Source organism: Macaca nemestrina, chromosome 18 (genome assembly GCF_043159975.1).
Source record: "Macaca nemestrina isolate mMacNem1 chromosome 18, mMacNem.hap1, whole genome shotgun sequence".
In the NCBI taxonomy this organism is placed as follows: domain Eukaryota; kingdom Metazoa; phylum Chordata; class Mammalia; order Primates; family Cercopithecidae; genus Macaca; species Macaca nemestrina.
The window spans coordinates 48512687-48528237 of NC_092142.1; the positions used below are offsets into that span (position 1 = coordinate 48512687).

Sequence of the window (15551 nt, forward strand, 5' to 3'; positions counted from 1 at the left end):
TGAACACCCGTCTGCTCCCACCAGACTCTATGCTCCGGGACAGAATGGCAAAGATTGCTCTGCTTGCTGCAATATTCATGCTTAGTGCCTGGCACACAGTAGGTATTCAAGAAAGAAAAATAACTTGGAACTGGAGGACATTATGTTAAGTGGAATAAGCCAGGCACAGAGAGACAAATGTCCCATGTTCTCACTTATTTGTGGGAGCTAAAATTTAAAACAATTGAACTCATGGAGATACAGTGCAGTGATGGTCAGCAGATGCTAGGAAGGGTAGTGGGGAGGGAGGGGAAGTGGGGATGGTTACCAGGTACAAAAGTATAGTTCGACAGAATCAATAAGATCTAGTATTTGATAGCACAACAGGGCGACTACAGTCAGCAATCATTTATTGCACATTTAAAAATAACTAAAAGAGTATAATTGAATTATTTGTAGCACAAAGAAAAAATAAATGCTTCAGGTGATAGATACCCCATTTTCTCTGATGTGATTATTATATATTGCATGCCTGTATCGAAAGATCTCATGTACTCCATAAATATATACACCTACTACGTACCCATAAAAATTAAAAAAAGAAAACTGAATGAATGAAGGAATAAATGAAAAATCGGTTTGATTGGAGCTACTCCTTCTGGGTCTGTCCTCCAGGCCCAGCCCCTTGGAGTCTTGACATGGCAGAGAGAGGGGACCATTCTTCGTCCAGGAAGGCTTTAGGAGCATCCTCTGAGCTGCTGAGTGCTGACATCTGGGACATAGGCTTAGCATGGCCAGTTTTTTCCTCTCTAAACAGGGACTCTATCATCATCATCATTGTCTAATAACACTAATACAATATTGATAGATACCATTTATTCAGAACTTACATGTGCCAGGCAGTGTGCTGGGACCTTTGCATGTATTTTAACTCATTTAATCCTCCAAACAGTGCCAACGAGTAAGTGTGGTGAGTTGCATTGTTTGTGCTGCCCCTTCTTGTGGAAATAAAAGCCCTCCTTCTTTTCAATAATACCCTTCCTACTTCCACTGCTGGGGGGCGGACCCCCAGGAAGGGCAGGGGTCATCAGCCTGACCAGACAACCAGCTCCACCTCCCTGGCCATAATGATTGGCTCATGGGCAGCTTCAGGACGCTCCTGAGGCCAGTGAGCTTCGCTCCTAGACCTTCACTGCAGATGAGGATGCACATGGCCCTCTCTGCTACTGGTTGCCATCTTGCACCAGGGGAGCCCACTTGAGAACAAAGGCAACAAAGAGGGAAGCAGAGCTGAGAGATAAGAGAGAGATAAACTGATAATGACTTTGTTGGAGCCCCTGGAACCAGCCATGCCTGACGCCTGCTATCTAATATATCCCTAGACTTTTCTGTTACATGAACCAATAGTAAATTTGTTTATGCTTTAGTCAGTGTGAGTTGGATTTCTGACTTGCCACCAAAAGGGTCCTGCCTAAATTGTTATGTACTATTAAAATGAAGATATTTTATAGATGAGGAGCTACAGTATATGAAGATGGCATAACTTAGGCATGAATAGACACAGCTGGAGCCAGAGCCCTCTCACTGCAGAGCCTGTGCTCTTAACCACTGTGTTTCACTGTCGAGTTCCACATTCAGTGTGTGTGCACACACACATGCACACTCTATTGCCCATTAATATTCACACCTGCAGCAGGTTGAGCAAACTGTTGAAGCTTAAAAATCTACAGGATAAATTCGAACCAGTAACTTCCTATCGGACTCTCTGTTTAGAAAACGCTCCTATCAGTGATGTCAAATTCTCACTGCAACCCAGGCTCACAGCTTGCCATTTATCTTCAGGGGATCACTTCCCTTCTCCCCACCTGTTTCCCCAGATAGGTGAGATGGGAATCACACCAGGCAGGACACTTCCAGGACTGAACAGCCATTGAGGGGCATCCCAGCTCCTTCAGAGGCAGGGTCTGCAGTCAGAAGAGGAGGCCTTCCACTTTCTCCCCACTGGGCCCCAAGGATCCAAGGCCAGGTCTGAGGCTTTGAAGCCCACTGGGTGCTGAGGACAGAGGAAACCAAGCTCTAGGGCCGCTGGCCACAGGGCCCTTGTTGTCCACTGTTATTCTAGTAAGGCTCAGCCAGAAGCAGGTATGAGGGAAATTGTCTATGTATCAGCTGCTGCCAAGCAGTCAAATGACATTAAAGGACGCTTAACAAAGTCAGTTCAACAATCCAGGCCACCAAGTCCATGTGACGTGACAGCAAGAAGAGAAGGACATGCTTATAAGCCGGCTCAAGCAACATGGTGCCAGGGCTCCAGTGCCGGCCCCTCCAGGACCAGCTCCATCAGCATCTCCCTCACTTCTATCCTTCCTCTTCCCCTCCCTGCTGGCTCTCTCTCCCAAACCTAGAAACACACTTTGGTCTCTCTCTCTTAAAAATGCAAACACTTCCTGTTACCTTTGGAGCCTTCCAGCTCCCGCTTCTCTCCCTCCCCTCCCAGCCTGGAACCCGGAAAGTCCATCGACACTGCTGGTCCCCCATCTCCTCCTGACCCCTTCGATCTGATGCCACTGACCCTGCTCACACCCAGGACACAATGGCCACTTGTTGCTGAGCCACATAGACCCTCTTCAACCTCCCTCCCAGGGCACCTTTCATGCTGCACCCAACTGATATTCCTAGAAACATTGCTCCTTCAGCACCAACAACCCCACACTCCTCACTCTCCAGGCTCCTCCCAGATGTTCTCACCATCTATGCTGATGCCCCTGGATCCCCTTCCTCAGACAGGGCCCTGCTGGCCAGACACCAACACTCAGATCTCCATGGGTATCCTGTGCGAGACCACATTATCACAAACTCAAGCCCACCAAACGTGATGAGCTTTCAGGTGCAGGGGTTAAGGGCGCAGGCTCCGAGTCACACTGGCTGAGTTCTGGTCCCTACCCTGAAACTTAGTGACATTGGATATGACATCTCAACTTGCCATGGATAAAAGGAGGTAATGACAGCAAGTCTCACAGGGTGTTGTGAGGATGAAGTGTGATAACACCTGCAGATATGGAAAGAAGGGCCTGGTGCTGAGTGAGCTTCATTAGATGGTACTGATTGATACGGTTTAGCTCTGTGTCTCCACCCACATTTCATCTCGAATTGTAATCCCCGTGTGTGGAGGGGGAGACCTGTAATCCCCATGTGTCGAGGGAGGAAGGTGATTGGATCATGGAGGTGGTTTCCCCCATGCAGTTCTCATGAGTGAGTTCTCACAAGATCTGATGGTTTCATAAGGTGCTCTGCCCCCTTTGCTTTCTCCTCTCTCTCCTGTTGCCATGTAAGACGTGCCTGCTTCCCCTTCCACCATGATTGTAAGTTTCCTGAGGCTTCCCCTACAGAGCTGAGTCAATTAAACCTTTTTCTTTTATAAATCACCCAGTCTTGGGTAGATCTTTACAGCAGCGTGAGAATGGACTGCTACATGAACCACTGCTAGCATCACTGTCTTCTTTACCATTCCCTAAGAGCTCTTCCTCTGGCAAGGTATCGTCTGCCACCTGTCACCCAAAACCTGGTCACCTGAGACCTTTGAGTCTTCCTAACTTCTCCCCCTCCCATGTCCACTCAATAGTCAAATCCTGCTGGTTTTGTCTCTTAAATGTTTCTCCAGCCCATATCCTCCTATCCAATATCCTCACCTTCTCTCACCTACTCTACCTCATCCCCTGTGCTGTGATCCACCCACCTCCTGCCTCACAGTTTTTTCTGTTGCAGTACTGAATTGTCTACAGTGTCCCTACATACTACATGGACCTCTTTTCTCTATAATTGGCTTGTACTAGTTTCTTTGCCTGGAATTCCTCTCCCACCTTACTTCTTATACTCTGAGACCCTGATTAGGTGTAACCTATTCCAGGAAGTTTTCCTGGAATACCCAGATTGGGAAACATGCCCATCCTCTGAGCACCCTTATCTTAGACTTGTGATGTTACATTGAACTTGCAGGTTACCATCTCCTGAGTTGGGTTAGCGGCCCCTCGCAGAGCCCACCGAGGATTTTAATGGTGTTTACTGAACATGAAGGTATGAGGTTGCTATTAGAAGCAACCTCAATGACAGAAGCCTTCCCCCCAAACAAACAAACAAACAAAAAAACATATGCATACAAAAGGAACTCATGAAAACGAGAAAACTTCCACTATTTTAAAATTCAGAACTGATGGATTCTCCATAGACCTAAACAGCTTCCTCAAATGAACCAATGGGATTCAAAGTCAGGGAAACCAAGTCCTTTGGGCTGGTTCTCTCACCCGGGAAGACTGTTGAAGGGGAAGTGACTATGCCCTAGTTTGGGGGTTTGGCAAGGAAAAAAAAAAGAATAAAAAAGAATTGGATTATAGGCTTGCTGTACAGGCTTGTTATTCTGACAGAACAGTTCCAGAACCTGAAACATGATCTCCGGAGGGAGAGGGAGACATTTTTATCACATATTAAGGTTAGACAGATGTTTTGGGTCTGGTGTTACCTGAATCAAAAGCACCATTGAAGAGCCTGACACAGCCTGGTTCAGCAACACTTGATCCTGGCAGAAAGGAGACAGGAACCCCTTTTTCTTTTCCTGTTCATGAGGTTTTCCTCTGTGGTTCTATTTGAGAGTTTTTTGTATCTCCCTGGAGCTGGGGCAAGACACCGACTTCCACTCCAGACTGTTCCCCTTGGACCAGAGATTCCTTCCCCTCCAAAATCCTGCAGGCTGCGCCTTCAGCACGGGGCCAGGGTCCAAATGGCAGCTTGAACAGGTGGGCCCTGGCTCTGCGAGGCAGTTTGAAAGTGTCTCCAGGGATGTGCTTCATAAAGACTTGTAAGGTAGAAAAACCTTCTCTCTGTCTCCCTCTCTCCCTCTCTCTCTCTTTTTTATACACACACACACACACACACACACAAACACACACACACATACACAACACATACACATACACACACAACACACACACACACACACAAACACATACACAACACATACACATACACACACAACACACATACACACACACACAAACACATACACAACACAAACACATACACACACAACACACAAACACATACACACACACTACACACACACAAACACATACACAACACACAAACACATACACACACAACACACATACACACACAACACACATACACACACAACACACAAACACATACACACACAACACACATACACAACACACAAACACATACACACACAACACACATACACATACACACACACAAACAACACACAAACACACATACACAACACATACACATACAACACACATACACACACATACACACACACACATACACATAACACACATACACATAACACACACAAAACACACGCCTCCCTCGAGGTGGGCCAGGGCCAGTCCTGTCACAGTGACAGGGGAGGGCTGTGGACTAGAGGGCACACAAGGACAGAAGCTGGCACTGGGGATACTTTAAGGGCCTGGGCAGGAGGCAGGAGGGGTTGATTTTCCAAACACCCACTTCCTCCCCCATTTATTTGCCCCTGACAGCAGAGCCCAGCCCTTGAAGGCACCCAGGGAAAGGGCCAGCGTGAGCATGAAAAGCAGGCCTCCGGAATGACTAATGCCCCACCGGGACAGGCCTAGCTCTGGCCTGGCTGCCCGCCAGAGAGTCCACAGCCACTTTCCAAGGACAGCAAGGGCAAGCGTTCCTGACAAGACTCCCTGAGGACCATCCCTTCCCAGCCCTGACCCTCCCCGGGGCTCCCCCAAGGGGCCTGTGAGGCCCTGCGTGAGGACGTCCAGGGACCCAGAGGCTGAGTCACTCCCTTGGGGCCAACCTGGGTCATGACAAGTTTGTTATCTCAAGGACAAGTTCTCAGACCCCTTATCCAGCCATCCCCACCCAAAACGAACTAAAAGTAAGGCCTCTCCAGCAAATCGGCTTCCTGGGGGTCTCCAGACTCAGGCTCTGCCCCCCAGGGTGAGGTGCCACGTGCCCCAGGAGGGCAGTGTACACACATTGTACATATATGTTCAACACATGTGGGCAGACGCACTGCTCCTCCCTTCCCAGCCGTGGGGGGGCCAGCTGCCTCTGGGCCAGGCCCCCCACAAGCCTCCTTCACTCTCCTTCAGCAGCACCCCCCGGGAGCCCAAGGCAGGGGCCTCCTGCAGAGCCATTTCCTGGGGCGGTAGAGGTGGGGGCCATCCTCCCAGAGTCCTGGGAGCGGGTGAAGGGGAGGTGGGGAAAGGGTGGCTGGGCAGAGCCGGGTCACCCCGGCAGGAGGCCACAGCACAGAGCTCTGGGCTGCTCCATGTTTTTCATGTGCCTTCTGGGGGAGGGAGTGTCAAAGCCATTTCAAAAGCTGGGGGAGTCCCAGGGAAGGGGCCTCATTCTTCGTGGGGAGGGGGGATTTCAAAGGAGACCCTGCTGTTGAAAGGTTTCCAAAGACCCTCGCCTTTCTATCAGATCCCAATCACTCCCCACCAGCAGCAGCCGGGAGAGGGGTGCTGGGAAAATGTTTCCAAGGAGACATGTCCCTGAGTCATCGTAACTCCCAGGGTCTCTGGGCTGCAGAGCCATGCAGAGGCCCCCGCTATAAAAAGGCTGGTTTACCGCCCCCCAGGGGAGCTCTCCAGCAGTCTGGGTCCCAGGAGAGGCCTGCCTCAGACCCCCAAGTGCCCTGAGTTTATGAGAAGGCTGCAGAGCTGAACAGGACCACTTCTACCCACCAAGTCCCCCTGGTGCCACTAAGGGGGACTTTTACCCCTGTCAGCGGCAGGGCGGCCACTCTGGGCTCGGACCATTTAGCAGGAGAAGCCATCCACAGGGACACTGGGCCCCAACAGATTTACTGGGATTGCAGAGCCAGCCCCAAAGCAGGCCTGCTGTGCCTGCCTCTCACCATTCCCCCAGCAGCCTTTCCAAGCCACCAGGGCCAGCCAGACTCACAGCACAAGCCACATCTAAGTTCCATCAACTCCTTCTCTTCTCCCCCTGCCTTGTTCCCTTGCCCCAGGACCACACCAGGTGGGTCTTCATTCTCTTCCCAACTGGTTCCTTCTCAACACTGCAGCCAGATTCATCTCCTAAGGCTCAGGCCAGGCTACACCCTGCTCCAAAACCTTCAATGGCTCCCTAGCGCTTCAGTCCAAGGTTTAAACTCAGGTACCCACAGGGACCAGGCTGGAGACTTAAATGCGCAAGACCATGATGCCTGGGAATGCACGCCTTGCCTACAGGAAACTGCTGCTGCTGCTAAGTCACGCCAGGTGGGAATGATGATTGCGGGAATGTGAAGCCCTGGCTGCCACCTCTTGTGGTTTTTCAAGAGAAGCCTAATAAATCATAGCCAAGGGGCCCCCAAAGTTGGACCCTGGCCTATGGGGTGAAGGCCAAACCCTAACCCCTCCACTTGGTATCAGGGGTGCTCCGTGGCTCACCCCAACCCCCTCCCCCACTGTCACTCCCCACAATGTCTCCATCCTGGCCAGGCCAGGCACCTACGGCCCCCCAGACTCACCTGCTCTGCTCACCCCCCATCCTCCTATAGGCAGTGGCTCACCACCCTCACAGCCTGGCAGCAACACACTGCTCCAGAGCCTCCTCCTGATGTTCAGTCCTCCCTCTGAAGGCAACGTCCCCCCTCTTCATCCTTCAACACCCAGGGGGCCCTGTTTTGGGAGCACCTACACCACTGCACTGCACTTACCTGCATGCCCATCAGCCTTCCCCTGGAGAGGGAACCCTGAGGTCTCTCCCACCACAGGCCCTGGCAGGGGCTCCAAACACAATGGAGGGACCCTAGCTGTGGTTCAGACCCTGCCTCCATGACTCAGGCTGGAAGGACTTGGGTAAGTCACGTAACCTCTCTAAGCCCCGGGTTCCTCATCTGTCAGATGGGGAACTAGTGCCCATGTAAAGTGCCTGGCACGTAGAAAGGCTGAGTCAGTAGCAGCTGTTGGCATCCTTAGCCAATGTGACCTCTTTGCTGCATGTATGTGCAGTGTCTTCTATGGGATGATCTCTGAGGCAGAGACCGTGTCCCCTGTACCCCCATCACCCACAGAGACCGCTGCAACTCTCAGCATGCCACAGGTCCTCAGCCAAGGTCCTCTGGTAGATTGGGTTGATGAGACTTGGGGAGGGCAGGCAGGTAGGGAGCACAGGTTAGAGTGAGAGGGACTGCCCAGCCGCCAGAGGTCTGGCTCACCTGGGGTTCCATGTTGCAGTGAACTGGAATCTCCGCTCGGGGACCAATCAAGCACTCCCTGCTGCCTACTCTCCACGCCCCCAACTCCCACATTCCCGGGCTCCAGGTCAGGGCAGGAATGGGCAAGGAGACCTGTCCAGCCCCCAGCCAAGGCGCCTTCCCTCGGAAGCCCAGCCCGCAGCTCACACACAGACCCAAATGCCCCTCAAACCCTCCTTTTGTGTTTCCCGAAACTCTAGTTAAGAGCAAACCCTTCACCTTGCACCTGAGGACACATAGCTTCCAGGCTTTGCACAAAAGGCAAGGTGGAAGAGAGGAGGGAGGGGGCAGAAACACCTTGGAAATCACTGCGGTCCAATTAGCCAGGCTTGCGCCCTTCATGCTTACAAACAAGAACACGCATTAACACCTGCTACAAAAGCAAACATTTTGAGATATCTTCATCTTCACCTCTCTGACACTCTGTGAAAGGACTCTCAGCAGCCAGTGACTGACAGGGGAGTGCTCCTTCTTATCCTTCAGCAGGGGCCTTTCAGACGGAGAAATTAAGAAGCCACCAATCTCCCTGTCAGGCCAAGCTCCCAGGGCCCCCACCTGCTCTTCCCGGGCCCCTCCTCCCCACTCTCCGCCAGGTGAGCCCCACCACACACACGAGTGGGAATCAGTGGCTGCAGGAGACCGGCTCCAAGGCACTGGGGGCAGAGGCTGTCAGATAGGTTGGGGGTCAGGGGGACTGGGATAATGGGCATGAGCATGGCCAATGCTGTGGCTAGGTAGGGACTAGGGGACCCATACCTGCCCTGAGAGCACCTTCACTAAAGAAGGGCCTTTGCAATGCAAACCTTAAACAAAACCTTGACGACTGTACAAATTTGGAGCAAACTGAAACTGTCATATACCACTGGTGGGGGCGTAAGTTCATACAACCACTTCAGAAATGTATTTGTCAGTATATACTAAAGGTGAACATCATTTAACCTGTGACTAAGCAAGTCCATCAAAATCCTGTATTCCCATTTTATATACATATTTACATGTATAAAGAATATAGTATATAACACTATATTATATATTATATATAAACACAAAACATAGTATCTATATATTCCTATAATCACAATAAAATCACATACATATGTTCATCAGTAGACACGTACATGGGGCCGGGTGCAGTGACTCATGCCTGTAATCCCAGAAATTTGGGAGGCCGAGATGGGCAGATCACTTGAGGTCAGGAGTTTGAGACCAGCCTGGCCAACATAGCAAAACCAAGTCTCTACTAAAAATACAAAAAAATTAGCCAGCGGCGATGCCATACGCCTGAAGTCCCAGCTGCCTGGGAGGCTGAGGCAGGAGAATCGCTTGAACCTCCGGGAGGCAGAGGTTGCAGTGAGCAGAAATCGCACCACTGCACTCCAGCCTGGGTAACAGAGTGAGATTCTGTCACCAAAAAAAAAAAAAAAAAAAAAAAAAAACAACAAAAGAAGACATATCCATGAATGTGCCAGCAGTATTTCAGAATGGGCCCATCAAGAATCAAACAGATAAATGGTGGCTGGCATGCTCCTGTGACAGATTATTACAACCAATGAGAGGCACGATCTCCAACTAGAGGCAATAATGTGAAAAGTGAAAGGTGTCAGGTGCAAACGAGTAGAAACTGTGATTTCATTTCCATAAAGTACAAATCAGGCAAAACCAACCTATATTATTAGACATCAGCATCATGATGACCTGTTGGTGGTAGGGGAGGGCCTGAAGGAGGCCAAGAGGGAAGCTTCTGAGATGCTAGAAATAGTCTGTTTCTTGATCTGTGTGTGGGTTACACAAGTGTGTTTAGTTCATGAAAATTCATTAAGCTGCTCACTTATGACAGGTTTTCTAAATGTACGCAGTAAAGGGTTTTGTAAACCAGTACTCTGATGGCACAGTTGTTAAGACAACAATGAAAACATGCTAGAAGAAGAAAAACAGAGATGAAGGAAAGATGAAGTTCAGGCCAGGCGTGGTGGCTCACGCCTGTAATCCCAGCACTTTGGGAGGCCAAGGTGGGTGGATCATGAGGTCAGGAGTTTAAGACCAGCCTGGCCAAGATGGTGAACCCCCTCTCTACTAAAATCTACAAAAATTAGCCAGGCGCAGTGGCAGGTGCCTGTAATCCTAGCTACTTGGGATGCTGAGGCAGGAGAATCACTTGAACCCAGGTGGCAGAGGTTGCAGTGAGCAAAGATTGCGCCACTGCACTCCAGCCTGGGCGAGACAGTGAGGCTCCATCTAAAATAAAAAATAAAATATTAACAAAAAGATGAAGTTCAACCCATGGCTGCAACTTTACTGCTCAAACTACAGAGTCTTGGAGAAAGTGATCACATATCCAACGAAGACCCAGGGTACCAGACTTCTGGAAGCTCTCCCAGGCCCCAGCCCATCCCAGGCCAGCCCCTTCCCTTAGAACCTCCATGCCCATCAGAACATCCAGCTGTGCCCTCCCCTACAATGAGGGCACCCCTAGCTGCCAAGGAGACCACATCCACCCATCCAAGGTAAAGGGGACTTCACAGTTTCCCAGGTCTCTCATGCCAAGTGTGTGAACTCTACAGAACTTTGCAAGCTGCCCTTCTAGAGAGGCTGAATTTTCCAAAGTCCAAAACCACTTGAACAGGAATGGGAAAAGTACCGAAATAACTTTGTAAGCATTCTGTTTTGACAATGTGCCTGAGGAATTCACCATGTTGAGTGGGGAAATGTGAACAGTTAAATCTATTCAATGTCATGACACACAAAATTGAAGCGTAATTGCTCCTGAGTGCTTGACAACTGGAAAGCACTTTGTTTCAGAAATGGAGGGAAATTTATGCTGGAAAATGGAAGAGATTGTCAAAAGTTTGATTGTAATGTGAGTGGAGCTGCGACAAGAAGGCTCATATGGAGAAAGGGCTCCCATTCTGACATTTTCACTCCCATGTGCAATGTCTCAGAAACAGCAACAGTGACTCTGTCCTTTGGCCTAGAAGCCAGTAAAATGATGATTGGAACCGCAAATTTCAAACCGCAAAGAGTAGCTCCAGCATGGCTGGGAGGAAGTGCTCTCTTACCAATCATGTGGTTGGCAACATGGATTTGGATCTCTCTCTCGTTCTCGAAGGTCATCTGGCACTTGATGCACTGGTATGTTTTTTTCTGTTTGGAAACCAAAAATAAAAGATTTAGAGAGGAAGGAAGTAGGAAAAAGGAGAAAGCAAAAGTTCCTAGGGGGCCTGGCTCAAGACTTTCCAGAATGGTTCCAGTCCCCTCCTACATCTCCCCAGGCCATTCTCTTCCCACCTCCCTCTAAATCCAGCTCTACCAGACTGGGGAAGGGGCATGAAGCTACATTCCAAGGGAGCTGCTCCTCTGCTAGATCTGGGAAAACTGCCATCCCAAGGTGAAGCTTTAAGGGAGTTGAGGGAAGCCTCCTTGCTTAGAAGGGCAAATCCATCTACCCATGCCCCCTTCCATCCATCCATCCATCCAACCACCCATCCATCCTCCATCTACCCATCCACTCATCTACATACACATCCACCCATCTACCCATTCATCTATTTACATACACACCCATCCCCACCCATTCATCCATCCACCTGCCATCCATCCTCCATCTACCTACCCATCCATCTACATACACACCCACCAATAGACCCATCCATCCATCCTCCATCAACCCATCTATCCATCTATTCCACCCATCCATCCATCCTCCATCTACCCATCCATTCATCTACATACATACCCACCCATGCATTCTCCATCTACCCATCCATCCATCTACTCCACCCATCCATCCATCCTCCATCTACCCATTCATTTATCTATATACTCACTCACCCATCCACCCATACTCCATCTACTCATCCATCTCCCCATCCATACATCTACACACACATTCCCATCTACCCATTCATCCATCCTCCATCTACCCATCCATCATCCATCTTCTATCTACCCACCCATCCAACTACATACACACCCATCCACCCGTCCACCCATCTACATACATACCCACCCATCTACCCATTCATCCGTTTGCATACATACCTATACAACCGCCCATTCATATCCATCCACCCATCCATCCTCCATCTACCCATCCATCCATATACCTATCCTCCCATCTACATACACATCCACCAATAGACCCATCCACCCATCCTCCATCTATCCCTCCATCCATCTACATACATACCCAACCATCCATCCTCCATCTACCCATCCATTTATCTATATACTCACACACCCATCCACCCATACTCCATCTACCCATCCATATCTCTATCCACACAACTACACACACATACCCATCTACCCATTCATCCATCCTCCATCCACCCATCCATCCATCCGTCCATCTTCTATCTACTCACCCATCTACATACACACCCACTCATCTACCCATTCATCCACATACACATCCACCCATCCATCCATCCACCCACTTATCCATCTATCAGTCTATCCATCCATCCACCTACCTATTGTCTGTCTATCCATTTGTCCATCTACACACACATCCATCCATCCATCCATCCATCCATCCATCCATCCATCCATCCGCCCATCCATCCATCCATCTATCTATCTTTCTACCTATCCAACAGCCTTCTTATCCATTTACTCACCCTAATAACCATGTGGCTGAGCAGGGGACACTGTTTCTGCCAACTCTGGTGTTCAAGGGTGGCTAGGGCACTCCTCATCTGCCCTAAGCACACAGGGCCCCAAGGGTTCCCACAGCTGGTTTCCACACACAGGGGCTATTACCAGCTGCCTGTGGGAGCTGAGGGCAGAAAAACTGAGATGAGAAGCTTCAAAGCTTCTCGGAGAGTCATTCCAAAGAGTGAACCTCACTCTCACAACTAATCCCGGATGGTTCTGAAACACCCCAGGGACAGAGGTGGTGTTGCCCATCTGAGGGAAGGACTGTGGCTGTGGGGTTTTTTGAAGAAAGAGGGGTGGTATTGGGAATCAAAATATTCACGTTCTTTGAAGACCACTTTGGTTCCTGGGATGAGAGGGCTTCTCTTACTTCTGGAAAAGGGAGCAGAACTTCAGATTTCTTGGCCGAGGTCCCAGGCCCAACCCTCAACGATGCAGCCAGATGATCCACCAGGGAGCTTAACCGTCTCAGCTCCCACCTCCCTCTTTATCATTCTGAAATGCTATGATGAGTTCTTGCAGGGTGCACATTTTTCTTTCCTTTTACTTTTAACCTATCTGTGTCTTTATATTTATAGTCCAGGCCCTGTAGATAGCATTCAATTAAGTCTTGCTTTTTCATTTGCATCAATCTGACAATCTCTACCTTTGGATTGAAATTTTAACTCCATTTATACTTAGTGTAATTGTCAATATGGTTGATTTTAAATCCCACCATCTTTTGAATTAATTTCTATTTTATCCTACCTGTTCTCTGTTCCTATTTTCCCCTTTCCACCCACATCCACAGTTCCCTAAGTAACTACAGGCCTTTGCCTGTCTGGTTGCTCTACGTGCAACACCCCCTCCATCCTTGACTCAGTTCAAATGTCATCTCTTCTGAGAAGCCTTCTCTTTTCACCCAGAATGGGTCCAGGATCCCCTCCACACCCCTGCACTTATGCTAAAGGACCCTAGGTAATTAACACATTGTTGTGTCATGGCAGATTGGCTCATCTGCTCCCTTCTTGCACCATGAGCACCCAGAGGGCCAGGAATGTGTTTTGCCTACCTTTGAGGCTGCACAGGCACATGAAGTGCTTAACAAGCCTTTGCTGAACACATAAAGTTGCAGAATAACATATGCGGAGGAGTGTATTCAGGCAGAAGTGACAAAGAGAACCAAAGATGACTTCAGTGTCCTGGACCCACACCACCCTAACACAGGCCTGACCTAGGGTCAGCACATAATAATTATTTCACTTTTATTATGATTATTATCGGTGCTAAGAAAGTGCTTCTTGAACAAATGAATGAATGAAGAAACAACTAGAGAAACTGGTGCTGGATGCTTCAGGCTCCAGGACCTGCTCTGACAAAACCAGGGGCCTTTCCCACAGTGTTTCAGAAGACTTGGGGTATCTGCTGTGACCTGGGGCCCAGACACAGGCACTCTGCATGGAAAGGCCCTGGGAAGAGTTAGGTAAGTCAGGGGCAGGGTGGAGGGGAAGACAGGGCTGGGGAGTCCGGCCTTACCACAGACAAAGGAAGATGTCCAGGCCACAAGGAGACTACAGGGCCTGAGGTCTTCTCAGGGGATGCAGCCCAGAGTACCTATCTCAGGTCAACTCCAGGGCGATGGTCGTGGAGAGGAACCACCTCGAGCGTCTCCAGCATCAAAACCATGCCTTCTGCTCACATGTGCCCCCACCCACTCTGCTTGGCAAGGTGCAAAACCCTTGGTGGTTGAATGAATGAATGGAATGAGTGAATTAATGAATGAAGCACACCCCAGGAAGGGAAGCTTCATCACAAGGAAGCCCATGGGAGGCCTGCTGGACAAGTCACACCCAGGCCTGTAGGTGGGTGGATGGGAGAAAGGGGTTGGCACCAAGCCGCAGCGATGGCTGGGGACAGAAGACCATGTCCTCCCTCCAAAGATGGGGATTTGCTTGGGTACAAGTCTCTGGAGGTTGCAGTCATGACTGGTCCAGAGACGTGCAGGGAACAGTCCATGATCGCAGTGACTTGGTTGATCTTCCCAGGGGCTGGTGAATAAAGGGAGCTCACTGTGCTTGGAAAATACATCCCCAGGGGCTTGGGCAGTAAGACAGGCTGCCCCCAAATGCCTCTCTGCCACCCTTTGGTAATAGGAAGAAAACTACCCAATAACTGAGCCCCTCCTGGTGGGGCACTGGGCTTCAGAGGGTTCAGAGGGTTCCCAAGGGAGGGGCTGGGGGAAGGGCTGCTGACCCCTCACACACACACAAGACACACACACAGATGTGCAAGCACATATGTGTGCATTCACATGCTCACCCTCACCCCAACTCACCAGCAACACACAAGACCTTCGCAGACACACCCACGACCCCTACACACAGCAGCCTGTAACACAGATACACACGTGCAACCCCCAGAGAAGCAGGGCCATCCACACGGGTGAACAAGGCCACACAGATGGACATGTCTACACTCATCCAGAGACCCTGCCTTCAGCTCACTCACCACAACCCCAGTCCACACACCGGTACTCCCAAATACACCCACAGACGTGCACATAGCTTCTGACACAAGTGCACACACGGACCCATCCCCACACGTACCACACTCTCATGTACACACATGTAGACTCATAAGTGCACACATGTGCACTGACACATAGGCACATACA

The 15551-nt window shown here is 49.9% G+C and overlaps 1 protein-coding gene across 7 annotated transcripts in view; it reads right to left on the bottom strand.

Annotated features, from left to right (window-relative positions):
- Window positions 1-15551, bottom strand: part of LOC105492245 (zinc finger protein 423) — a 367460-nt gene that overhangs the window by 127566 nt on the left and 224343 nt on the right. For all 7 annotated transcript variants that reach the window (XM_024796174.2, XM_024796175.2, XM_071084504.1 and 4 more), the window contains one exon: window positions 11299-11383. In XM_024796174.2, coding sequence (XP_024651942.2) covers window positions 11299-11383 — 85 coding nt within the window. The remainder of the gene's footprint in view (window positions 1-11298; window positions 11384-15551) is intronic.